This window comes from Anolis sagrei, chromosome 10 (genome assembly GCF_037176765.1).
Source record: "Anolis sagrei isolate rAnoSag1 chromosome 10, rAnoSag1.mat, whole genome shotgun sequence".
NCBI classification, from domain to species: domain Eukaryota; kingdom Metazoa; phylum Chordata; class Lepidosauria; order Squamata; family Dactyloidae; genus Anolis; species Anolis sagrei.
In genome coordinates, this window is record NC_090030.1 from 36,555,658 (window position 1) to 36,582,335 (window position 26,678).

General features: G+C 43.2%; 1 protein-coding gene across 1 annotated transcript; it reads right to left on the bottom strand.

The window, feature by feature from the left end:
* Window positions 1-776: 776 nt before the first annotated feature.
* Window positions 777-20,452, bottom strand: TMEM185A (transmembrane protein 185A). The gene is made up of 7 exons (XM_060756469.2): window positions 20,251-20,452; window positions 17,135-17,311; window positions 12,907-13,114; window positions 10,205-10,288; window positions 6,487-6,663; window positions 4,436-4,559; window positions 777-1,885 (listed from the first exon to the last, which is right to left on the bottom strand). Exons 1-7 carry the CDS (start codon window positions 20,286-20,288, stop codon window positions 1,641-1,643), a joined length of 1,053 nt encoding a protein of 350 aa, XP_060612452.2. The 5' UTR covers window positions 20,289-20,452; the 3' UTR covers window positions 777-1,640.
* Window positions 20,453-26,678: the final 6,226 nt, after the last annotated feature.

Sequence of the window (26,678 nt, forward strand, 5' to 3'; positions counted from 1 at the left end):
AGGTGAGCACCTGCACCTTGAATTGGGTCCGGAAAATGAATGGCAGCCAATGGAGCTCCTTAAACAGGAGGGTTGACCGCTCCCTGTAAGGAGCACCAGTTAACAACCTGGCCACCTCCCACTGGACCAGTTGAAATTTCCAGTCCGTTTTCAAGGGCAGCCCCATGTAGAGTGCAAAGAAAGGGAAAGAAAGAAGGAGGGAAGGAAGGAGAAAAAACAAAAAGGAAGGAAAGGAGGAGGGAAGGAAGGAAGGGGAAAAAAAGAAAAGGAAGGAAAGAGAGAGGAAGGAAGGAAGGAAGGAAGGAAGGAAGGAAGGAAGGAAGGAAGGAAGGAAGGAAGGAAGGAAAGAAAGAAAGAAAGAAAGAAAGGAGGAGGGAAGGAAGGAGAGAAAGAAAAGAAAGCGGGAGGGAAGGTTGGCCACAGCAACCTGTGGCAGGTCCAGCTAGTGTGAGAAATAACATGGACACCCAACTTCAAAGCCTTTGAAGAGACCTTTTCATGGGCTCCCAGAGTTGTGGCACAACCTGTTTTCCTTCTTCACTTCAGTAAGTGCTGTGCCAATATATTGTAGATCCAAGCATGGCACAGTGTTTTGACTGAATTTGAACACTGTCATTTGGAACCCAAGGATGACAGGGAATGCATTTCCCATTTTCCTGCCAAACAGATAGATATTCCAACCAGCGAAACTCCATCATGAATTGTAAGTATATTCCCAATAAACGAAAGCATTGCAAGACGTACTCGGGAACAAAGAAGGGTCGGCTCATCAAGGATTCCAGGAGGATACTTTTTATTCAACAGCCAAAAGTGGGGGGATGAGAAACAGGTATTATTACCCAGGGTTTTGCACTTTAACAAAAGTGGGAAACCATCCCCTCCTCCTCCTTCCCCTCTCGACAATACAAAGAATGTGGCCGTTTACACAATAATTTACATACCTTTATCCAGGCAATTGGATCCCTTAAGAGGGGAGGAACTTCCAAGTCCTACCTGCGGACATGTTTCGAAGACGGCGCTCCTAGTTCCGTGCGAGGAGGACAAGGCAAGCATGCGGGTGGGACATCACATGGCTGTGCGACGCCAACAGAAACAGATGAACACAAAGCACGTCATTCACAATCGATGATGCACTTCACGCAGCCTTTTAAAAATACTTTTGCATATTTATACTGTACAGACTCTTAAAAATATATTACATTGCCAAAGGTTCATATAAATACTATACAGGCAAGCGTGAATCCAAGGTTCCCAAAGAGGAGCCCTCCTCGTCCGCCGAAATCCAGTCCAGAGTGACATGTGCATGAAGGCCACTGGTTTCAGCCGGTCTTGCCCACATGGAACTGTGGACACAGATGAGAAGAAAGGAAACGGTGACATGGGACAAAAGTTCCACCAATTCTGATCAGGACCTTGACACGCCTGAGCCTGAGCTTACATGTCGCCTTCTCATTGATTTTCCTGCCATGGTAACAGAAATGACCTGAAGACAAATCTCCGTGATCTCCACGTTACAAGCCACTGAGGCACACACCACGATTCATAACAAAAGAAAGGCATGAGATAAAAACGCGCTGGCCGCTGGTTCCCGGTCGTTTCCACAACGGGAAGAGTCCACGCAGGCGCCTCCGAGGGGACACTTAGTCGGGCATGTCGATGTTGAGCTTGGGAGGCGGGATGACGTACTTCCCAGGACTCTGCGTAATAACCACCCCCGTCTTTTTCCGAAACATCGGAGCGATTTTGGGAGGTTCGGGGATGGGCGTCTCTTCCGCCTCGTCGTTGTCTTCGTGGTGCAGGTCGTAGGAAATGTTGCCGTACTCTCGGAGGAAGGGGAAGATTTCCAGGAGGAATTGGCAGAAGTCCTTGCGGATTCCAAACCACCCTGCGCCGCGTTTCCAAAACAAGAAAAAGGGGGAGGTCATTGAGAGTGTCAATCCACAGAAAAAAGTGGCCAACCCCACAATGCCTTGCAACCCCACATAGGGAAAAAACACGTCCAATTGTCTCCTGCATGTGTCACCAGTTGGGGACCCCCCCCCCCATCACCACCATCTTGTCTCTTGTGCTATGCTAATCTATATATATATAAATGTTCTGTGCATAATGAGTTCCCTAAAAACAAAAGAACCAATAAACAAAATCCCACCAAATTTGGCAACAAAACGTCTCACAACACAAGGAGTGACCATCACTCAAAAAATTAGGATTTTGTCATTTGGGAGTTGTAGTTGCTGGGATTTATAGTTCACCTATAATCAAAGAGCATTCTGGACTCCACCAACAATGGAATGGAACCAAACTTGGGACACAGGACTCCCATGACCAACAGAAAATACTGGAAAGGTTCGGAGGGCATTGACCTTGAGTTTGGGCATTGTATCACCTATCTCCAGTGAGCACTGTGGACTCAAACAATGATGGATCTGGACCAAACTTAGCACTAATACTCAATATGCCCAAAAATAAACACAGATGGAGTTTGGGGGAAATAAACCTTGACATTTGGGAGTTGTAGTTGCTGGGATTTATAGTTCACCTATAATCAAAGAGCATTCTGGACTCTACCAACGATGGAATTGAACCAAATTTGGCACACAGAACTCCCATGACCAACAGAAAACACTAGAAGGGTTTGGTAGGCATTGACCTTGAGTTTTGGAGTTGTAGTTCACCTACATCTAGAGAGCACTGTGGACTCAAACAATGATGGATCTGGACCAAACTTGGCACGAATACTCAATATGCCCAAATATAAACACAGATGGAGTTTGGGGGAAATAGACCTTGACATTTGGGAGTTGTAGTTGTAGTTGGGATTTATAGTTCACCTACAATCACAGGTCATTCTGAACCCGCCAGACGATAGAATTGGGCCAAACCTCCCACACAGAACCCCCATGACCACCAGAGTGGGCCACAGCAACACGTGGCAGGGGATGGCTAGTAATCTATATAAATAAAACTGTAATGTTCATTTGTGGGATTAACAGAACTCAAAAACCACTGGACGAATTGACACCAAATTTGGACACAAGACACCTAACAACCCAATGTATGTCCTTCACTCATAAAAACACTGAAAAAAAACAGCAGAAGGGACTTAAAAAGCCCCAAAAAGCTAAATGACGAAAAGCTAAATGACAATACAAAAAAAGGGAAGAAAGAGGGAGGGAAGGGGAGGAAAAAACAAAGAAAGAAAGAAAAGAAAGAGGGAGGGAAGGAACGAATGAAGGAAAGGGAGAAGGAAGAAAGGAGAGAAAGAGGGAAGGAAAGAAAAAAGGGAAAGAAGGAAGGAAAGAGGGAGCGAAGGAAGGGGGAAGATGTAGGGAAAGAGGGAGGGAAAGAAAGAAGGAAAGGGAGGAGGAAGCATGGAAGCAGAGAGAAGGAAGGAAAGAGGTAGAGAAGGAAGAAAGAAGAGAAAGAGGGAGGGAAAGAAGAAGGAGGAAGGAAGGAAAGAGATAGAGAAGGAAGGAGAGAAGGAAAGAAAAAAGGGAAAGAAGGAAGGAAAGAGGGAGCGAAGGAAGGGGGAAGATGTAGAGAAAGAGGGGGGAAGTAAAGAAGTAAAGAGAAGGAAGAAAAGAGAGGCAGCAGAAGAGAAAGAAAAGTGGGGAGGAAGGAAAGAGATAGAGAAGGAAGGAAGAAGGAAAGACGGGAAGGAAGGAAAGAAAGAGGAAGTGAAGGAAGGAGAAAGAAGGAGAGAAAGAGGGAAGGTTGGCCACAGTAACGCGTGGTGGGTACAGCTAATACAATATATAATAAAATGTAATGTAATATCTATATAAATAAAAAGGTAATATTAGTTTGTGGGATTAACAGAACTCAAAAACCACTGAACGAATTGACACCAAATTTGGACACAAGACACCTAACAACCCAATGCATGTCCTTCACTCAAAAAAATTGATTTTGTCATTTGGGAGTTGTAGTTGCTGGGATGTATCGTTCACTTACACCAAAGAGCATTCTGAACCCCACCAACGATGGAATTGAACCAAACCTGGCACACAGGACTCCCATGACCATCAGAAAATACTGGAAGGGTTTGGTGGGCATTGACCTTGAGTTTGGGAGTTGTAGTTCACCCACATCCAGAGAGCATTGTGAACTCAAACAATGATGGATCTGGACCAAACTTGGCACAAATATTCCATATGCCCAAATATGAACACAGATGTAGTTTATGGGAAATAAGACCTTGACATTTGGGAGTTGTAGTTACCCTACAACTCCCAAATGACAAAATCATAATTTTTTGAGTGATGGTCACTCCTTGTGTTGTGAGATGTTTTGTTGCCAAATTTGGTGTGATTTCATTCATTGGTTCTTTTGTTTTTAAGGTACTCATTATGCACAGAGCATTGATATATATATAGATTTATATAATATAATATATAAATGTCGCAAATAAATAAACAAACGGTGGTATACTTACAATGATTGCCCCCTTTCTGCCCAAATGTTGTGGCCATCAAGGTTATCAGTGAAAGCCAAAGAGGGACAAATATAGGGATATATGAGAACGTGTTATGTCCATCCAGTCTGTGCACAAGCAGGATCTGCCAAGACAATGAGACACTTTCAGATTCATGCTTCACACAATGAACTTTGTCAGGACTCACAGACAGGTATCATTTAAGATAACCAAGGACTGGGTATATTTTTCAAATCCAAACATCTTCGCATCATACAACCAGCCCTCCACATTTTCTGAGGTTAGGAGTGAGTGCAGGGTGCTTGGGAAAGTGAAAAACCTGAAATAGGGTATTTTTAACCTTCAAGAACTCCTTTTCTAGGAATCCCTGTGCTTAACTCTTCCAGGAGGCTGAACATGCAACCAGGCTGCAGAAGAGATGCAAGAGAGCTGCACAAACACAACGAGGGCCAAGTACCAAAAGCACAATAATCCCAGTTAAACAGCTCAGGGGAAGATCTCAGGGGCTCACAAGTCTTTGCACTAATGCACAGAGCATGGGAAAGAAACAAGACGAACTCCAACTTTTAGCACAACACCACAAATATGATATCATAGGGATCACTGAAACCTGGTGGGATGACTCCTATCGTTGGAATGTAGACATCGAGGGCTATAACCTCTTTCACAGAAACCGAACAAAGGAGAGAGGAGGCGGAGTAGCCTTATAGGTCAAAAATTGTTATGCTGCAGAAGAGATGCAAGAGAGCAATCCAGGAAACCAGCTTGAAAGCATCTGGATAAGAATCAAGGGAACTGGGACTCAAAAAGATGTCATTGTAGGCATCTACTACAGACCTCCAAGCCAGGAGGAAGAACTTGATGAAGTCTTCTGCCAACAGTTGACCAAACAGGCACAGAGAAGAGATGTAGTAGTCATGGGCGATTTCAACTATCCCGATATTTGCTGGAAAACAAACTCGGCCAAGAGTGCAAAGTCCAACAAATTCCTCGCTTGCCTTGCAGACAATTTCATGGTCCAAAAGGTAGAAGAGGCAACAAGGGGATTGGCTACTCTTGATCTCATCCTAACAAATGCGGAGGACCTGATCAATGCGGTTGAAGTGGTCGGATCCTTAGGGGCAAGTGACCATGTGCTCCTGCAATTTGAGGTACAAAGGAAGGCCGAAACTAAGACAAATCAAACCCGCATTTTGGACTTTAGGAGAACTGATTTCCAAAAAATGAAGGAAACGTTGAGCAGCATTCCGTGGACACAGATACTAAAAGACAAGGGAGTTATGGATGGATGGGAATTTTTCAAGAGTGAAATACTTAAGGCGCAATTGCAAACCGTGCCAACAAAGAGAAAAAATAGGAAAAGTGCAAAGAAGCCAGAATGGATGTCCAAAGAACTTCTAACAGTGCTAAAACACAAAAGAGACATGCACAAGAAGTGGAAAAAGGGAGAAATCACCAAAAAGGAATTCAAACAAATAGCCAACACCTGTAGGGAAAAGGTCCACAAGGCTAAAGCACAAAACGAGCTCAGGCTTGCCAAGGACATTAAAAACAATAAAAAGGGCTTCTTTTCTTATGTCAGTAGAAAAAGGAAAAACAAGGAGGCGATAGGGCCTCTTCGAGGAGAAGATGGGGCAATGCTGACAGGGGATAGGGAAAAGGCAGAACTACTAAATACCTTCTTTGCCTCGGTCTTCTCACAAAAAGAAAGTCATCTTCAACCTCAGCAAGATGGAGTGGGTGAGGGATTAGAGGACATCCAACCCCAAATTGGGAAACAAGTCGTCCAGGAATACCTGGCTGCTCTCAATGAGTTCAAGTCCCCTTTCAGGGCCAGATCAATGACACCCAAGAGTACTGAAGGAACTAGCGGAAGTCATTTCGGAACCATTGGCAACCATCTTTGAGAGTTCTTGGAAAACGGGAGAAGTTCCAGCAAACTGGAGGAGGGCCAATGTGGTCCCAATCTTCAAGAAGATTTTATTGCAACAGTGACAGCCTTTAAATACTTATTTCTAAATGCCCACAATGTAAGCAATGCTCGGACTTACCTCAAAGGTGAGTAGTGGGACTACAATTGTCATCCAACTGATCGCCATTGTTATGTGTGTTCTCCTTTGCTCAGCAATGACATCCATTGAACGCAGGAACAGGACGGACCAGACGATGTAATAGAGTACAACCAAACACAAAAAAGACATGAGGATCCACAAAGGGACACACACAACCTAGAAACAGAACAGGATGAAAGAAGTGATTGATTACTTGGAGTCATAGAGTGGAAAAAGACCAATCCCCTTCTGCCACGCAGGAAAAGCACAATAATAGTAGTAGTAGTAGTAGTAGTAGTAGTAATGTATTGTCGAAGGCTTTCATGGCCAGAATCACTGGATTGTTGTAGGTTTTTTCGGGCTATATGGCCATGGTCTGGAACGTCAGGAGAGAATGCCTCTAGACCATGGCCATATAGCCCGAAAAAACCTACAACAACCCAATAATAATAATAATAATAATAATAATAATAATAATAATCTTTATTTAATACCCCGCCACCACCACTCGGGGTGGCTTACATGAGGCCAAGCCCAACAGCATACTACAATAAAATAAAACTAAACACAATAACAACAGTGTAAAATACATACAAGGTAGGAGTACAAAAAAAACCCATGATATTTATATAGATAAAATCATTTATATAAATAAAAATGTCATGTTCGTTTGTGGGATTCACAGAACTCAAAAACCACTGGACGAATTGACACCAAATTTGGACACAAGACAACTAACAACCCAATGTATGTCCTTCAACTAGTCCAACGAGCGGCAGCCAGATTACTAACAGGAGTGGGGTACAGGGAGCGTACTACTCCTCTGCTGCGTCAGCTCCACTGGCTGCCAATCAACTTCCGAGCACAATTCAAAGCGCTGGTGCTGACCTATAAATTCCTAAACGACTCCGGCCCAGTTTACCTGTCCGAACGGATTCTCCTCTATGAACCATCAAGGTTGTTAAGATCTTCCGGAAGGGCCCAGCTCTCGGTCCCACCACCTTCGCAATCACATCTGGTGGGGACGAGGTACAGGGCCTTCTCGGTGGTGGCCCCTTGTCTCTGGAACTCTCTCCCGTTGGAGATTAGATCTGCCCCTTCCCTACTGACTTTCAGAAAGCTGGTAAAATCTTGGCTTTGGAATATAGCATTTGCAGAATGATGATCGAGTCAATAACGGCTGACCACACCGGCGGGTGGTGATGAAGTTGTGATTCTACTTTGACGACTTTGTATGATCTGTATTTTCATGTACCGTACATACGCGAGTATAAGCCGACCTGAATATAAGCCGAGGCACCTAATTTTACCACCAAAAAACTGGGAAAATGTACTGACTCAAGTATAAGCCAAGGGCAAGAAATGCAGCAGCTACTGGTAAGTTTCAAAGCAAAAATAGATACCAATAAAATGACATTAATTGGGGCATCAGTAGAGTAAATATTCAAAAATATTTAAATAAAATTGTAATTTAAGGTAAAGCTGTCTAACTCATCAAACCATTATTCTAACCTTCTTCAATGTAAATGTGCTTGCATATCCTTCCAATAATAATAAAGGGAGTAAAATAATAAATGTAATAATAATAATAATAATAATAATAATAATAATAATAATAATAATAAATAGAGTAAAATAATAAATGCAATAAAAATAATATGAGTAACAGAGTAAAATAGTACAGTATATTCTGGCGTATAAGACTACTTTTTAACCCAAGAAAATCTTCTCAAAAATCAGGGGTCGTCTTATACGCGGGTGTAGTCTTATGCATGGGAGTCGTCTTAACTCTATATTTTAACTGGAAAAGTTGGGGGTCGTCTTATACACCCAGTCGTCTTATATGCCGGAATATACGGTAAATAACATTGACTTGAGTATAAGCCAAGGGCGAGAAATGCAGCAGCTACTGGTAAGTTTCAAAACAGAAATAGATACCAATAAAATGACATTAATTGGGGCACCAGTAGAGTAAATATTCAAAAATATTTAAATAAAATTGTAATTTAAGATAAAGCTGTCCAACTCATTAAACCATTATTCTAACCTTCTTCAATGTAAATGTGCTTACATATCCTTCCAATAATAAGAAAGGGAGTAAAATAATAAATATAATAATAATAATAATAATAATAATAATAATAATAATAATAATAAATAGAGTAAAATAATAAATGCAATAAAATAATACTAGTAACAGAGTAAAATAGTAAATAACATTGACTCGAGTATAAGCCAAGGGCGAGAAATGCAGCAGCTACTGGTAAGTTTCAAAACAGAAATAGATACCAATAAAATGACATTAATTGGGGCATCAGTAGAGTAAATATTCAAAAATATTTAAATAAAATTGTAATTTAAGATAAAGCTGTCCAACTCTATTAAACCATTATTCTAACCTTCTTCAATGTAAATGTGCTTACATATCCTTCCAATAATAATAAAGGGAGTAAAATAATAAATGTAATAATAACAATAGAGTCAAATAATAAATGTAATAATAATAATAATAATAATAATAATAATAAATAGAGTAAAATAATAAATGCAATAAAAATAATACTAGTAACAGAGTAAAATAGTAAATAACATTGACTCAAGTATAAGCCGAGGGGAGATTTTTCAGCCTAAAAAGGGGGCTGAAAAACTAGGCTTATACTCAAGTATATACAGTATTTTTGTATCTATGAGCCCACGAGGACCTTGAGATCATCTGGGGAGGCCCTTCTCTCGATCCCGCCTGCCTCACAGGCACGCCTGGCGGGGACGAGGGATAGGGCCTTCTCGGTGGTGGCCCCCCGGCTGTGGAACACCCTCCCTGTTGACATCAGACAGGCGCCCCCCCTTATGTCCTTCCGGAAGAGCCTGAAGACATGGCTATTTGAGAAGGCTTTTAACTAAATGCTACAGTAACTGGAAATGACAACTGGAACGGTATATAGACTACGAGATTGGTTATGATTCTATGATAAGATGAAGCGGATTATTTTAGTGTAATTAGATGATAGTGTATTAGTGATATGTTGTTTTTTGTCGTTGTAGTTTATTGTAAAATATGTTTTTATATGTTGTACACCGCCGCGAGTCGCCCTAGGGCTGAGAGCGGCGCTTAACAAATGCAGCAAATAAAATAAATAAATTAATGTATTATGATGCTATTATGTTTATTCTATTTGTGAGAGGAAGCCACAGGGAGGAGGGAGCAAGCTTGTTTTCTGCTTCCTTGGAGACTAGGACGCAATGGAACAATGGCTTCAAACTACAAGAGAGGAGATTCCATCTGAACATGAGGAAGAACTTCCTGACTGTGAGAGCCGTTCAGCAGTGGAACTCTCTGCCCTGTAGGGAGTGTGGTGGAGGCTCCTTCTTTGGAAGCTTTTAAGCAGAGGCTGGATGGCCATTTGTCAGGGGTGATTTGAATGCAATATTCCTGCTTCTTGGCAGGGGGTTGGACTGGATGGCCCATGAGGTCTCTTTGATTCTATGATTCTTTTTGTGTATGAATTTTCTGCTGTTAGCCGGCCTGAGTCCCTCTTCGGAGGTCGAGAAGACCGGGTTATAAAAGCTCCAAATAAATAAATAATTAGTAGTAGTAGTAGTAGTAGTAGTAGTATTAGATACCCCCCCCAACATGGTGCCACCCCCACCATAAGCATATTTTCCATCCCAGTAACCATATAAAAAACTTTTCAAAATGACATAAGCACGGTTTACATACAAGCCATGGCCACTTGATAATTTCATCCAGACGGAGAGCAATAAATATGAACTGGAGAATGTTGACGGAACACAGGATTTCCAGCTAGGGGATCAAGAAAGAGATATATCAGAATCAAATGCATTTTGATGCAACAGACAGATCTTATATTTTAATATACTATTCCAGAGGAATAGTATTTTGCTTTCCATGTGGCCCTTGACAAGAAATAGAACACGTGCAAAAACGCAAATTAGGAAATAAATGCAACACCAAAAAGAGTCTTCGGATAATAAATAATAATAATAATAATAATAATAATAATAATAATAATAATCAACCTTTATTTATACCCCGCTACCATCTTCCCGCAGGACTCGGTGCGGCTTACAAAAGGCCGAGCCCAAATACATCATAAAAACATAACACCAACAATACAACAATAAATAACTCATAACAATGCAAGCAATACAATAATGCAAAACAATACAATAATAACACAACACATTTTAAAAACCTGTGGCGGGGCTAAATGTAAGGATTAAAATTTAAAAATGCTGGGCATGTCCACGGGATATTTTTATTTATATATATATTATATTATATTAAATATAGGATGGATATTTTAGAGATAGGAATAAAATTTCATAATTTATATGTAGCTTTACAGGGGCAGATATACCATGTGGACAACTACCACAAAATAACTATATTAAAAATTATTCTAAAAGGATATATTATTTATTTATTTATTTATTTTATTTTAGACATATATATGCTGCCCTTCTCACCCCAGAGCGGCTGACAAGATATATATACATACAATATATTATGTGATTAGCATAGTACAATCTCACTATTAAATATTACTATATTGTAATATACTATTATACTGTAATATTATTAGTAATAATGCATGTAATATAAATTATTTATTTATTTATTTGCGACATTTCTGTGCCGCCCTTCTCACCCCGAAGGGGACTCAGAGTGGCTTACAAGAGATATATATATATATACACACACACACACACAATATATTATGTTATTAGTATAGTGCAATATCAGTATTGAATATTACTATATTGTACTATACTATTATATTGTAATATTATTAGTAATACTGCATGTAATATAAATTATTTATTTATTTATTTACGACATTTCTGTGCCGCCCTTCTCACCCTGAAGGGGACTCAGAGTGGCTTACAAGAGATATATATACACACACACACATACACACACACACACATACAATATTATTATTAGTATAGTGCAATATCAGTATTAAATATTACTATATTGTACTATACTATTATATTGTAATATTATTAGTAATACTGCATGTAATATAAATCATTTATTTATTTATTTACTGCATTTATATGCCACCCTTCTGACCCTGAAGGGGACTCAGAGTAGCTTACAAGATATATATATACATACATACATACATACATACATACACACACACACACACACACACACACACAAACAATATATTATGTTTTTAGTATAGTGCAATATCAGTATTAAATATTACTATATTGTAATACTATTAGTAATACTGCATGCAATATAAATTATTTATTTATTCATTTATTTATTTATTTACGACATTTCTATGCCGCCCTTCTCACCCTGAAGGGGACTCAGAGCGGCTTACAAGATATATATATACATACAATATATTATGTTATTAGTACAGTGCAATATCAGTGCTAAATATTAGTATATTTAATGGCACTATACCATTATTAATATTTAATGGTACTATACTATTATTAATGGTACTATACCATTATATTCTAATATTATTAGTAATGTTGCATATAATATAATTTATTTACTGTATTTGCATACCACCTTTCTCAGCCAGTTGGCAACTCAAGGCGGTTTACAACAAATCTGTATACATAATATCATAATAGCACCGGGATTGTGGCGCAGCTGGCTGAGTGTCAGCTGCATTAAGATCGCTCTGACCAAAAGGTCATGAGTTCGAAGCCAGCCCGGGTTGGAGTGGGTTTCCAACCAATTGTGTGTAGCCTGTTGTCGACCTTTGCAACCCGAAAGACAGTTGTATCTGTCAAGTAGGAAAATTAGGTACTACCTTAAAGTGTGGGGAGGCTAAATTAACTCATTTATGAGGCCATAAAGAAGACTCCAGCGGGGAAGCATGCGGGGAATGCAGAAGTGCTTCATCAGCGTCGCAGATGGACAATGAAAGCGACAGCTCCCCTGGCGGCCAGAAAAAGTTAAATAGCCTCTGTGTATGTCTGTATATGTTGTATGTCAAAATTTGGCATTGAATTTTTGTCATATATGTATACACTGTAATCCACCCTGAGTCCCCTGCGGGGTGAGAAGGGCGGAATATAAAAGTTGTAAATAAATAAATAAATAATACAGATTAAAACAATATAAAACACCACAGAAGCAAAAAAAACAACATCATTAATATATAATATATAATAATAATAATAATGATAATGATATATTATTATTATTATTATTATTATTATTATTATTATATCACATTACATTATAAGCTGGTCTGAGTCCCTCTACGGAGGTGAGAAGATCAGGATATAAACGTTTTAAATAAATAAATAAAAATAATATTGCCTTTGTTTACGTTCCATTTCTCAACCTGAGCCACTATCCTGTATCCCCAGCCGCCTTCACGTGGTGGGAACTCAAATGCGCAACGAAAGTCTCACCTCCAGGGATCTGTCGTGCCGAAAGCCCCACACGCAAGCTGCAACTGACACTGGAGAGACGAAGAACAGTGGCATGAAGACGAGAAGCCAGAAGCGAGTTCCTCGTTCAATGCCGTCACAAACCAGGACTTCAAACATCAGGAGGAGCAAATGGATGCCGACTGCAATTAACATGGCTTTGAACTCCACGCATGTTTCTCCTTCTGCTCTAAAAAGAGTCCAAAACGTATACAATTCATTCTGTGAGTCCACACCATCATCTCATTCGCACACCATTGTTTACCCCGGTCTCTATTCACGGGAAAGTGCTTTTACAGAAATGGGTCTTGTATACTGTAATTATGGGGGCAACACAAATGACCGCAGTGGTTCTCAACCTTTCTAATGTGGTGACCCCTAAATAAAGTTCCTCGTGTTGTGGTGACCCTCAACCATATTTTCGTTGCTACTTCATCAATAATTTTGCTTGCTTGCATGCATGCTGGTCGCTTCTGTGGCGAGAGAATCAGCCGTCTACGAAGACGTTGCCCAGGGGACGCCTGGATGTGCCTTTCATCTCAAGAACAGAGAAGCATCCCGAGCTCTGAAGATCACCTGGGAAGGAATCCCACGGGAGCATTGCAGCGCACCCAAATACCTGGGAGTCACTCTGGACCGTGCTCTGACCTACAAGAAGCCCTGCCTGAACATCAAGCAAAAAGTGGGTGCTAGAAACAATATCATACGAAAGCTGACTGGCACAACCTGGGGATCACAACCAGATACAGTGAAGACATCTGCCCTTGCGCTGTGCTACTCTGCTGCTGAGTATGCATGCCCAGTGCGGAACACATTTCACCACGCTCAAACAGTGGATGTGGCTCTTAATGAGACATGCCGCATTATCACGGGGTGTCTGCGCCCTACACCACTGGAGAAATTACACTGCTTAGCCGGTATCGCACCACCTGACATCCACCGGGAAGTCGCAGCCAAGAGTGAAAGGACCAAGGCAGAGACATCTCCAGCTCATCCCTTGTTTGGGTATCAGCCAGCACGTCAACGACTTAAATCTAGAAATAGTTTTCTAAGATCTATAGAGACACTCGCTAGAACACCTCAGCAAGCAAGAGTCCAAAAGTGGCAGGCTCAAACCCAGAACCTCAACCAATGGCTGATACCAAATGAGAAACTCCCCCCTGGGCACACAGAAGACTGGGCGACTTGGAAGGCACTGAACAGACTGTGCTCTGGCACCACGAGATGCAGAGCCAACCTCAAGAAATGGGGCCACAAAGTGGAATCCTTGACATGCGAGTGGGGAGAAGAGCAAACCACTGACCACCTGCTGCAATGCAATGAGCCCGGCCACATGATGCACCAGGGAGGACCTTCTTGCGGCAACACCAGAGGCACTCCAAGTGGCCAGATACTGGTCAAAGGACATTTAATCAACTACCAAACTCATAAATTTTGCATTCTGTATTTTGTATTTTTGTATCTTGTCTGTTTGTTTGCTTTGTTCTGTTAGAAATGTAATATAAATGACTGGTTGCTGATGACTCGATAAATAAAAATAAATCAATAATTTTGCTACCCTTATGAATTTTAATGCAAATATCTAATATGCAGGATGTATTTTCATTGTTGCAAATTGAACGTAATTAAAGCATAGTGGTTAATCACAAAAACAATATGTTTGGGTGAGTAGTGTCAACAGATGATGGGATCTGCAGTACCTTCAACCAATTCAGCTCTGACTTCCACAGACCACTGAGATCCCCCACGAATTACAGGCCTGGACCAAACTTGGCACACAGAACTCCCATGACCAAGAAAAAATATTGGAGGGGTTTGGGAGGAATTGACAGTGATTTATGGGAGATGTAGTTCACCTACATCCAAAAAGCACTGTGAACCCAAATGGCTATGGATCTGGACCAAACTTGGCATGAATACTCAATATGCCCAAATTTGAACAATGGTGGAGTTTGGGGAAATGGATCTTGACATTTGGGAGTTGTAGTTGCTGGGGTTTATAGTTCCTCTGCCATCAGAGAGCATTCTGAACTCCAACAAAAATGGAATCGAAGAAGCTTGGCATACAGAACTCCCATAACCAACAGAAATTACTGGAGAGTTTTGGGGTTATTTTCCTGACATTTGGGAGTTGCTGGGATATATAGTTCCCTCCCATCCAAAAGTATTCTGAACTCATGCAACCATGGAATGGACTAAAATTTGGCACAGAGAATTCCCATGATCAACACAAAATACTGGAGAGGCTTGGGAAACATAGACCTTGGCATTTTGGACCTGCTGGGATATATAGTTCCCTCCCATCCAAAAGCATTCTGAACTCATGCAACCATGGAATGGACTAAAATTTGGCACAGAGAATTCCCACGATCAACAGAAAATACTGGAGAGGCTTGGGAAACATAGACCTTGGCATTTTGGAGCTGCTGGGATATATAGTTCCCTCCCATCCAAAAGCATTCTGAACTCATGCATCCATGGAATGGACTCAAACTTGGCACAGAGAATTCCCATGATCAACAGAAAATACTGGAGAGGCTTGGGAGACATGGACCTTGGCATTCTGGAGCTGCTGTGATATATAGTTCCCTCTGTAGTGAGGGAGGGAGCACTACTTTATTTAAGAAAAACCACTTTACTTTTATACTGATTCAGTTTCTTCTGTTATAACAAATTAACACAGTTTATTTATAACTTCTGGCTCCAACGATTGTGATTACATTTATGTTTTGTTGCAATCTTGAGGCTTACAGTCAGTATAATATACTTGGTTTACTTTTCTGAAATAGACTTTCAATGTTTCACATTCACAAACATGTTACTTGCTTTCCACACTCTTGACTGAAATTATTTTCTGACTAAAGCACCACAGGCTTTCTCTATGTTCCTATAACTTGATCTCTGTTTAACTAACTGCTTCTATATATCAGAAGTCTTTAACACATCTTCAGAACTGCTTATTCCTAACAGGAGTTCCTAACTCTTTTTCTCTCACAGACGTTTCTAACTGCCTCTGACAAACAGGAATCCCTAACTCATCTCACAAACAGCAATTCCTAACTCCCTTCTCTCACAGAAGTTCCTAACTAACGTACCTCACAAAACAGCAATTCCTAACTCCCTTCTCTCACAGAAGTTCCTAACTAACTGTATCTCACAAAACAGCAATTCCTAACTCCCTTCTCTCACAGAAGTTCCTAACTAACTGTTTTGACTCTCTAACTGCCTATTTTTAAACTTTGGCTCCGCCCTTTTGGAATGTTTCGCTCTGTTCTTCCCAACTGTCATTTTGGCCTAGCAACCTTTTCAAATCCTGGGCCTACACTAATCTGCATATGACCAATCGGCTTCCATATGCAAATGAATCCTATCTCTGCTGTTGCTACCCTGTCTGTGCCTATTCTTCCCTATCTGCCGTATGTAAACATAGAGCTATACACCAAAAATTTAACATAGAATAGCAATTTCGCTACACCCTCCCATCCAAAAGCATTCTGAACTCATGCAGCCATGGAATGGACTCAAACTTGGCAAAGAGATCTCCCTCCGCCCGTCCCTCACCCCCTTCTGAGCTCGCAAGGAGGCAAAGGCCGGGCGGTGAAGGCTCCACGGATGGCCAGGCATTGAGGATGGCAGGAAGAAGTTTACTCACCTTGCATGCCTGAACAGAGGGCAAGTCTTCTTCCCCCGTGCCTTTGCCTCCAAAGCACCTCCTCCTGACTACACACAGGTCTGTGGGAAGAGCAGGAGGAGGAGCCTGCCAGGAGAGCAGGGGGTCGGCAGCCATTTTGGAGGGGGCGGGGCCAGCCAAGGCAGCTTCGCGACCCCCCCAAAAATGGTCGAACAACCCCCCTAGGGGTCGCGACCCCCAGGTTGAGAACCGCTGGTCTAGAGATTGCTTAAATGCTGAGCTTTGCATGCAGAAGATCTAGGTTTCAACTGGTTTCCCTTGTCAGGGCTAAAATAGTTCCCTCATGAAATCTGAGAAAGATATTTTTAGTATTGGAGAACACAGACTACTGGCTGGACTCTCAACACTAAGAGGTTTGAGCCTTCAGTAATTCAAGCATTACCACCATCCTGCAGCCTTCTAGAAAGCCATATTGTCAGGGGACTCAGCTTGCATTGCAACAACGATTGACAAGTACTCTGCAGCATTGTACAGAGCAACCTATTTTACAGAATTACAGAAAAATCACAGCACTCTTACCGATACTGTGGGTTTCGTGCCCACACTCCAGTTCCGACCGAAGCACCGACAATGACCATCAACTTCCACAGCCATATTGGAGCAAACACCGCCCAATAGCTCCACTGAATCTTGTCATCCAAACGGAGAGAAAGCAAAACTGAGAACAGCAGCAGGCAGGCATAGATGAGGAATTTGCTGTTTCAAAAGATGAGAAAAAAAGACAGTTTTAAGCCACGTTGGTTTCTAAAATGTATATCCTGGGAGAAACACACAATTCAGATTTCTGATGACACAAGTATAGTCCAGAATAATCCAAAAAGTTTAACTTGAATTGACAAATGTCTGATGTTTAAAGCAGTTTAGCAGAACATTCAGGCTGCACAATAAACGATGGCTTGTATTGGTCCTGACCGTGGCCTAAATGAACTAAGACTAGATGGGGTTTTAACCTATTGAAGGATTTAACTGTGTTTTTGGTTTACATACTAATTATATGCCTGCGAAGAAACTATTGGATACCAAGCCAAGAAACATCAAGATTGGTTAGATGAAAATGACATCGAGATCCAACAGCTAATTGACAAGAAAAGGAAAGCCTTCCAAACATGGCAGAGAGACATCAACTGTGCTGCTAAGAAAAAGATCTACGTCAGTGCAAAAGCTGAGATCCAAAGAAGGACAAGAGAACTCAAGAACATCTAGTGGACAAAGAAGGCTGAAGAAATCCAACACCTGGCAGATACCCATGATGCTCAGGGATTTTTCAAAGCCACAAAGGTCATCTATGGACCAAGAAACCATGGTATATAGCCTCTACGCTCATCAGATGGAACCACACTCCTCAAGGACCAAAAATCAATCGCACTACGTTGGAAAGAACAAAGCCTCCTGAACCACAGCTCCGAAGAGGTCCTCTCACAAATCCCACAACAACAAACCAGGGATGAGCTTGCAGCACTGCCTAGTTTGGAAGAAGTCAGCAATGCCATCAGCCAACAAAAGAATAACAAAGCCAGCGGACCGGGTGGGATCCCTGCTGAAATCTTTAAAGAGGGAGGACCCGAGCTGACACACCAACTCCACCAGCTCATAGAAAAAGTGTGGGTGACCGAGAAAATCCCAGCAGACTTCAAGGATGCCGCCATCATCACCCTCTTCAAAAAAGGGGAAAGAACAGACTGCGGAAACTATCCAGGTATCTCCCTTCTAACCTGCGCTGGGAAAATCATTACAAGAATCCTTGCAAACCGCCTTCTTCCACTCTAGGAGGACACCCTCCCAGAATCCCAGAATGGCTTCCGCACCTCCAGAGGAACCGTGGACATGATCTTCACTGCACGACAGCTCCAAGAAAAATGCAGGGAACAAAACCAACCTCTGTCCATGGCATTCATTAACCTTGCAAAGGCATTCGACACAGTGAATCGCAGCGCTCTCTGGACCATCCTCCAAAAAATCGGGTGCCCTGACAAATTTGTGAACATCCTGCGGCTCCTCCATGATGACATGATGGCAACAGTCTTGGACAGCAGTGGCTCCCAAAGTGACCCATTTAAGGTGGAATCCGGTGTCAAACAGGGATGTGTTCTTGCCCCAACTCTATTCTCCATCTTCATCGCTATGATACTTCACCTTGTTGATGGGAAGCTTCCCACCGGAGTGGACATAATCTATCGGACAGATGGCAAGCTATTCAACCTCAGCAGACTGAAAGCCAAAACCAAGGTCACAACAACATCTGTTATAGAACCCAAGTATGCTGATGACAACGTCGTCTGTGCGCATTCAGAAGAAGACCTACAAGCCACTCTAAACACCTTCGCAGAAGCATACGAGAAGCTTGGCCTTTCACTGAACATCGAGAAAACCAAAGTGCTGTTCCAGCAGACACCATCCAACCCCTCCCCAATGCCAGAGATACAGTTTAATGGTGTAGCATTAGAAAATGTAGACCATTTCCACTCCCTTGGCAGCCACTTCTCCACCAAAGTCAACATCGACACCGAAATACAACACCGCCTGAGTTCTGTGAGTGCATCATTTTCCCGAATGAAGCAGAGAGTGTTTGAGGACCGGGACATCCGTAGGGATACCAAGGGGCTTGTTTATAAAGCTATTCCCCTCCCAACATTGCTATATGCCTGCAAGACGTGGACTGTCTACAGATGTCAACGTTTGACACTGAAATACAACACCGCCTGAGCTCTGTGAGTGCAGCATTTTTCCAAATGAAGCAGAGAGTGTTTGAGGACCGGGACATCCGTAGGGAGACCAAGGTGCTTGTCTATAAAGCCATTGTCCTCCCAACCCTGCTATATGCCTGCGAAACGTGGACTGTCTACAGACGTCACATGCAACGCCTGGAACAATTCCATCAGCGCTGCCTCCGGAAAATCCTGCAAATCTCCTGGGAAGACAGGTGGACAAACGTCAGCGTGCTGGAAGAAGCAAAGACCTCCAGCATTGAAGCGATGGTCCTCCGCCATCAACTTCGCTGGACTGGCCATGTTGTCTGTATGCCTGACCACCGTCTCCCAAAGCAGTTGCTCTACTCCGAACTCAAGAACGGAAAACGGAATATTGGTGGGCAGGAAAAGAGATTGAAAGATGGGCTCAAAGCCAACCTTAAAATCTCTGGCATAGACACTGAGAACTGGGAAACCCTGGCCCTTGAGCACTCCAGATGGAGGTCGGCTGTGACCAGCAGTGCTGCAGAATTCGAGGAGGCATGAGTGGAGGGTGAAAGAGAGAAGCGTGCCAGGAGGAAGGCGCATCAAGCCAACCCAACCGAGACTGCCTTCCACCTGGAAACCAATGCCCTCCTCACTGTGGAAGGGAGAAGATGCGGGTCAAGAAGAGGGCTCCACAGCCACAAGATTACTCATCATGGAAGACCATCTTACTCGTCCAACGAGGGATCGCCTAAAGTCAAAGGGTATGCGAGTGTTATATCTATATTAATAATAATAATAATAATATTGTGGGGCAATACAATATAAATACGAAGAAGAAGGGAATAGAATGCTCTATCTGCTACTGTGTGTCTGGAGGCCTCATTCTCGCGAGACCCCCGTGGCTGGCCGGGGCCTGTTCCTCTCGCGAGACCTCCCCGCAGGCCTCCTCCTCCTCCTCACCTGGGGTTGAAGTCCTGGAAGAGGCCACGCAGGTTCATGGCGATGCTGCTGCTCCTCCCGACGCCGCCGACGCCCTGCCTCACACCACACTGCCCAGCGCCATCGCCGGAAGAGGAACGGGGGAGAACGGTCCCGGCCGGAAAGGAGAGCAACCGCCTTCCGCTTCCCCCCTCACAGCGGCCCGCCCGCACTGCGCCTGCGCCGCACTCCGAGCATGCCCAGTAGGCGGCACCAAGCCACGCCCACGCTGACAGGCTGCGCATGCGCTGTTTCAAGGCCACAGAGAGACAGGCTTCCGGCACGACTAGGCCTGGCCTTCCTGCCTTCTCTCTCTCTCTCTCTCTCTCTCTCTCTTCCTTCCTTCCTTCCTTCCTTCCTTCCTTCCTTCCTTCCTTCCTTTCTTTCCTCTTTCTTCCTTCCTTCCTTTCTTTTTCCTTTCTTTTTCTTTTTTCCTTTCTTCTTTCTTTCCTTCTTTCTTCCTTTTTTCTTCCTTCCTTCCTTCCTTTCTTTCTTTTTCTCCTTTCTTTTTTCTTTCTTTCTTTTTTCCCTTCTTTCTTATTTCCTCCATTCTTCCTTTCTTCTTTCTTTTTTCCTTTTTTCTTCCTTCCTTTTTTCTTTCTTTCTTCCTTCCTTCCTTCCTTTCTTTCTTTTTCCTTTCTTTTTCTTTTTTCCTTTCTTCTTTCTTTCCTTCCTTCTTTCTTTCTTTCTTCCTTTTTCTTCCTTCCTTTCTTCCTTTCCTCTTTCTTTCTTACTTTTTTCTTCTTTCTTTCTTTCTTTCTTTCTTCCTTTTTCTTCTTTCTTTCTTCCTTTCTTTTTTCCTTTCTCCTTCCTTCCTTTTTCCTTTCTTTTTCCTTTCTTTATTTTTCTCCTTTCTTTTTTCTTTCTTTTTTCCCTTCTTTCTTTCTTTTTTCCTCCTTCCTTCTTTTCTTTTTTCCTTTTTCCTTTTTTCTTCCTTCCTTCCTTTTTCTTCCTTCCTTCCCTTTTCTTTCTTTCTTTCTTTCTTCCTTTCTTTTTCTTTTTTCCTTTCTTCTTCTTTTCTTTCTTTCTTTCTTTCTTTCTCGCTCTCTGGAGACTCAATATGCCCAAATGTGGACACTGGTGGAGTTTGTGGAATATAAAACTTGACATTTGGGAGTTGTAGTTGCTGGGATTTATAGTTCACCTACAATCAAAGAGCATTCTGAACTCCACCAGCGATGGAATTGGGCCAGACTTCCCACACAGGACTCCCATGACCAACAGAAAATACTATGTTTGGTGAGCCCTGACCTTAAGTTTGGGAGTTGTAGTTCTCCTACATCCAGAGAGCACTGTGGACTCAAACAATAATGGATCTGGACCAAACTTGGCACAGATACTCAATATGCCCAAATGTGGACACTGGTGGAGTTTGGGGAATATAGAATGGATTTTTTTATAGTTTTAAATTGTTTTATATTAATTTTATTATGTGATTTAACCTGTTTTAAACTATGTATTTATGTGTGTCCACATCCCACGGGAGCATTGCAGCGCACCCAAATCCCTGGGAGGAGTCACTCTGGACCATGCTCTGACCTACAAGAAGCACTGCCTGAACATCAAGCAAAAAGTGGGTGCTAGAAACAATATCATACGAAAGCTGACTGGCACAACCTGGGGATCACAACCAGACGCAGTGATGACATCTGCCCTTGCACTGTGCTACTCTGCTGCTGAGTAGGTATGCCCAGTGTGGAACACATCTCACCACGCTAAAACAGCGGATGTGGCTCTTAATGAGACCTGCCGCATCATCACAGGGTGTCTGCGCCCGACACCACTGGAGAAATGACACTGCTTAGCCGGTATCGCACCACCTGACATCCGCTGGGAAGTGGCAGCCAATAGTGAAAGGACCAAGGCAGAGACATCTCCAGCTCATCCCTTGTTTGGGTATCAGCCAGCACGTCAACGACTCAAATCAAGAAATAGTTTTCTAAGATCTACAGAGACACTCACTGGAACACCTCAGCAAGCGAGAGTCCAAAAGTGGCAGGCTCAAACCCAGAATCTGATACCAAATGAGAGACTCCCCCCTGGGCACACAGAAGACTTGGAAGGCGCCGAACAGACTGCGCTCTGGCCCCACAAGATGCAGAGCCAACCTTAAGAAATGGGGCCACAAAGTGGAATCCACGACATGCGAGTGTGGAGAAGAGCAAACCACTGACCACCTGCTGCAATGCAACCTGAGCCCTGCCACATGATGCACAAGGGAGGACTTCCTTGCGGCAACACCAGAAGCACTCCAAGAGGCCAGCTACTGGTCAAAGGACATTTAATCCACTACCAAACTCACGAATTTTGTATTTGACTGAGGTCCTCCTGGTCAATCGTAAACCGGATCGAGGTATAGGGTGGCAACCTGTGCTGGACGGGGTTACACTCCCCCTGAAGCCACAGGTCCGCAGTTTGGGAGTCCTCATGGATTCGTCACTTACATTTGAGGCTCTGGCGTCGTCGGTAGCCGGGACGGCCTTTGCACAACTGAGACACCTGCGCCAACTGCGACCGTACCTCGGGAAGGCGGATCTGGCTAAGGTGGTCCATACCTTAGTCACCTCTAGACTGGATTACTGCAATGCACTCTACGTGGGGCTGCCCTTGAAAACGGTTCGGAAATTCCAGATGGTGCAACGGGCGGCAGCCAGGTTGTTAACTGGGGCTCCTTAAAGGGAGTGGTCAACCCTCCTGTTCAAGGAGCTTCATTGGCTGCCATTCATTTTCCGGACCCAATTCAAGGTGCAGATTCTTACCTACAAAGCCCTGAACAGTTTGGGACCCGCCTACCTGCGTGACCGCATTTCTGTGTACGAACCCACACGATCCCTTCGATCATCTGGAGAGGCCCTGCTCTCAATCCCACCTGCATCGCAAGCACGATTGGTGGGGAAGAGGGAGAGGGCCTTTTTGGTGGTGGCCCCTCAACTCTGAAACTCACTTTCTAAGGACATCAGGCAGGCCTCTACTCTGGCAGTCTTCAGGAGGAGCTTGAAGATGTGGCTGTTCCAGTGTGCGTTCCCAGAATAATGATCCCATAGCACTTTGTCCTCCGAAGCACTTGACATTTTAGTTCTGCTTGTACGTTTTCCACAAACGCCACTACCACCTTTTCGCCCATGCTCCAGCATTATTTTCAATTTTAATTTTACATTTGGCCTTCCCACAGTTTTAATCGTGTGTTGTCTTATTGTTAATATTGCATATTTTATTCATGTTTTTTTTAATTTTAATTGCTTGGATTGTTGTGATTATTGTGTTTATTGTTGTATTGTGGGCTCAGCCTCATGTAAGCCACACCGAGTCCCCTGGGGAGATGGTAGCGGGGTACAAATAAAGTATTATTATTATTATTATTATTATTATTATTAAATCATCTGCTTTGAACTGGATTATCTGAGTCCACACTGCTGTATTATTGAGTGCAAAGCAGGCAATCTGGATTTTTTCTGGCAGAGGAGAAGGGCCCTCCTATAATCCAGTTCAAAGCAAATAATGTGGACTACCTGCTTTGATGATCTGGATTCTTACGTACGTACTTACTTAGGCGATCCCTCGTAGTCCAAGGATGATGGTCCTCCAAGTGTAGTGTCCTGGCGGTGGGTCCGTAGGTAACTGTGGAGCCCTATTCTTGACCTATGAGGGTGAAAGGCGGTCCCGGTTGGGGTTGGCTTGATGCGCCTTGTTTGCTTGGAAAGATCCATGCTTAAGTGCCTTTGTTGCATGGTTTTGATTCTATGCGTTTATATTCATGCCTCGGATTCATGTTTCCTGGTTTTTTGGATTTTATTAGAGAAGTTTTTGCCTTTGTTTTTCATGGACCGAAGCTCTAGGTGCTCTTACTGCCTATTACAGGGGAAACCAGCTGATCCCTAATCCATCTAAAACACAGACATGCGCCTTTCACCTTAAGAACAGACAAGCATCCCCAGCTCTGAGGATTATTACCTGGGAAGGAATCCCACGGGAGCATTGCACACACCCAAATCCCTGGGAGTCACTTTGGACCGTGCTCTGACCTACAAGAAGCACTTCCTGAACATCAAGCAAAAAGTGGCCGCTAGAAACAACATCATACGAAAGCTGACTGGCACAACCTGGGGATCACAACCAGACACAGTGAAGACATCTGCCCTTGCGCTATGCTACTCTGCTGCTGAGTATGCATGCCCAGTGTGGAACACATCTCACCACGCTCAAACAGTGGATGTGGCTCTTAATGAGACATGCCGCATTATCACGGGGTGTCTGCGCCCTACACCACTGGAGAAATTACACTGCTTAGCCGGTATTGCACCACCTGACATCCGCCGGGAAGTAGCAGCCAATAGTGAAAGGACCAAGGCAGAGACATCTCCAGCTCATCCCCTGTTTGGGTATCAGCCAGCACGTCAACGACTTAAATCAAGACATAGTTTTCTTAGATCTACAGAGACACTTGCTGGAACACCCCAGCAAGCGAGAGTCCAAAAGTGGCAGGCCCAAACCCAGCACCTCAATTCATGGGTGATACCAGATGAGAGACTCCCCCCTGGGCACTCAGAAGACTGGGCGACTTGGAAGGCGCTGAACAGACTGCGCTCTGGCCCCACGAGATGCAGAGCCAACCTCAAGAAATGGGGCCACAAAGTGGAATCCACGACATGTGAGTGCGGAGAGGAGCAAACCACTGACCACCTGCTGCAATGCACCCTGAGCCCTGCCACATGATGCACCAGGGAGAACCTTCTTGTGGCAACCCCAGAGGCACTCCAAGGGGCCAGAGACTGGTCAAAGGACATTTAACCAAATACCAAATTTACAAAATCTGTGTGGGTTTTTTTTTTCTTTTTTTCTTTTTCTTTTTAATCTCTGTGTTTGTTTTGCTCTGTTAGAATTGTAATACAATGGTTGCTGATGACACGATAAATAAATATAAATGGACTTTGATGAATTATTTCCCTGGACTACTTTGTTCCGGCATATCTTCCTACCTAATTGGATATACCTATTTCTTTAAAGTGCTTTTTTACTTTACTGCTTTTTAATTATCTTCGATAAAGGGATGGTTTTCCTACTCAACGTGGTGGTGTTTAAAGTCACAGGGCTTTTCCTGGTCTGGAGTGCAACAGCGATTGGATGTCTACGCCATGAATCTTCGGAGATGAGCAGCAACACTTTGAAAGACCAGATTTTAATATAAAATACTCAGAATTCACAGGGATGTGGGTTAGGGAAATAAAGGAAAAATGCCCCAAATCCGTGGCTTCAAGGGGGAGCTGCGTTTGTTTTCCATGCTGGTTTGCCTTTGCAATTAAAAGCGAAAGGTTGCTCGGCACCCAGTGGAAGATCGTTAATTAAAAGTGTTAATTTTCGAATAAGCCAAAGACTTGCAATCAGAAGTGAATGTTGCTGACATTAACTCCTCTCATTCCCAGATATCTATGCACATGATTGTAATTATCCTTAATCAGTTGGGTATTAGCTCAGAAGCGACTTCCTTTTGGGGCCTGGAAATGAGAGTGACTTCCTTGGTCGCTTGTGTATCTTCTTATCCTCCTCCTCCTCCGCCTTCTTCTATTTCTCCTCCTACTTGTACTTCTCCTTCTCCTACTTCTCCTCCTCCTCCTTCTTCTCCACCTCCTCTTTCTCCTCCTTCTCCTTCTTCTTGTTCTCCTCCTCCTCCTCCTTCTCCTTCTCCTCCTACTTCTTCTTCTACTTCTTCTTCTTCTACTACTTCTCCTCCTCCTCCTTCTACTTGTACTTCTCCTTTTACTTCTCCTCCTCCTTCTTCTCCTCCACCTCTTTTTCCTCTTTCTATTCCTTCTCGTTCTCCTCCTCCTTCTCATTTTCCTTCTCCTCCTTCTCCTTCTTCTCCACCTTCTCCAGTTTCTACTCCTCCTACTTCTTCTTCTACTTCTTTTTCTCCTCCTCCTCCTCCTATTTGTACTCCTTCTCCTTCGCCTTCTTCTTCTCCTCCACCCCCTCTTTCTCCTCTTTATATTCCTTCTCCTTCTTCTTGTTCTCCTCCTCCTCCTTTTCCTCCTACGTCTTCTTCTCCTTCTTCTACTTCTTCTCCTCCTCCTCCTTCTACTTGTACTTCTCCTTTTACTTCTCCTCCTCCTTCTTCTCCTCCACCTCTTTTTCCTCTTTCTATTCCTTCTCCTTCTTCTCGTTCTCCTCCTCCTCCTTCTCATTTTCCTTCTCCTCCTCCTTCTCCTTCTTCTCCACCTTCTCCAGTTTCTACTCCTCCTTCTCCTCCTACTTCTTCTTCTACTTCTTTTTCTCCTCCTCCTCCTCCTATTTGTACTCCTTCTTCTCCTTCTCCGCCTTCTTCTTCTCCTCCACCCCCTCTTTCTCCTCTTTATATTCCTTCTCCCTCTTCTTGTTCTCCTTCTCCACCTTCTACTTCTCCTCCGTCTTCTCAT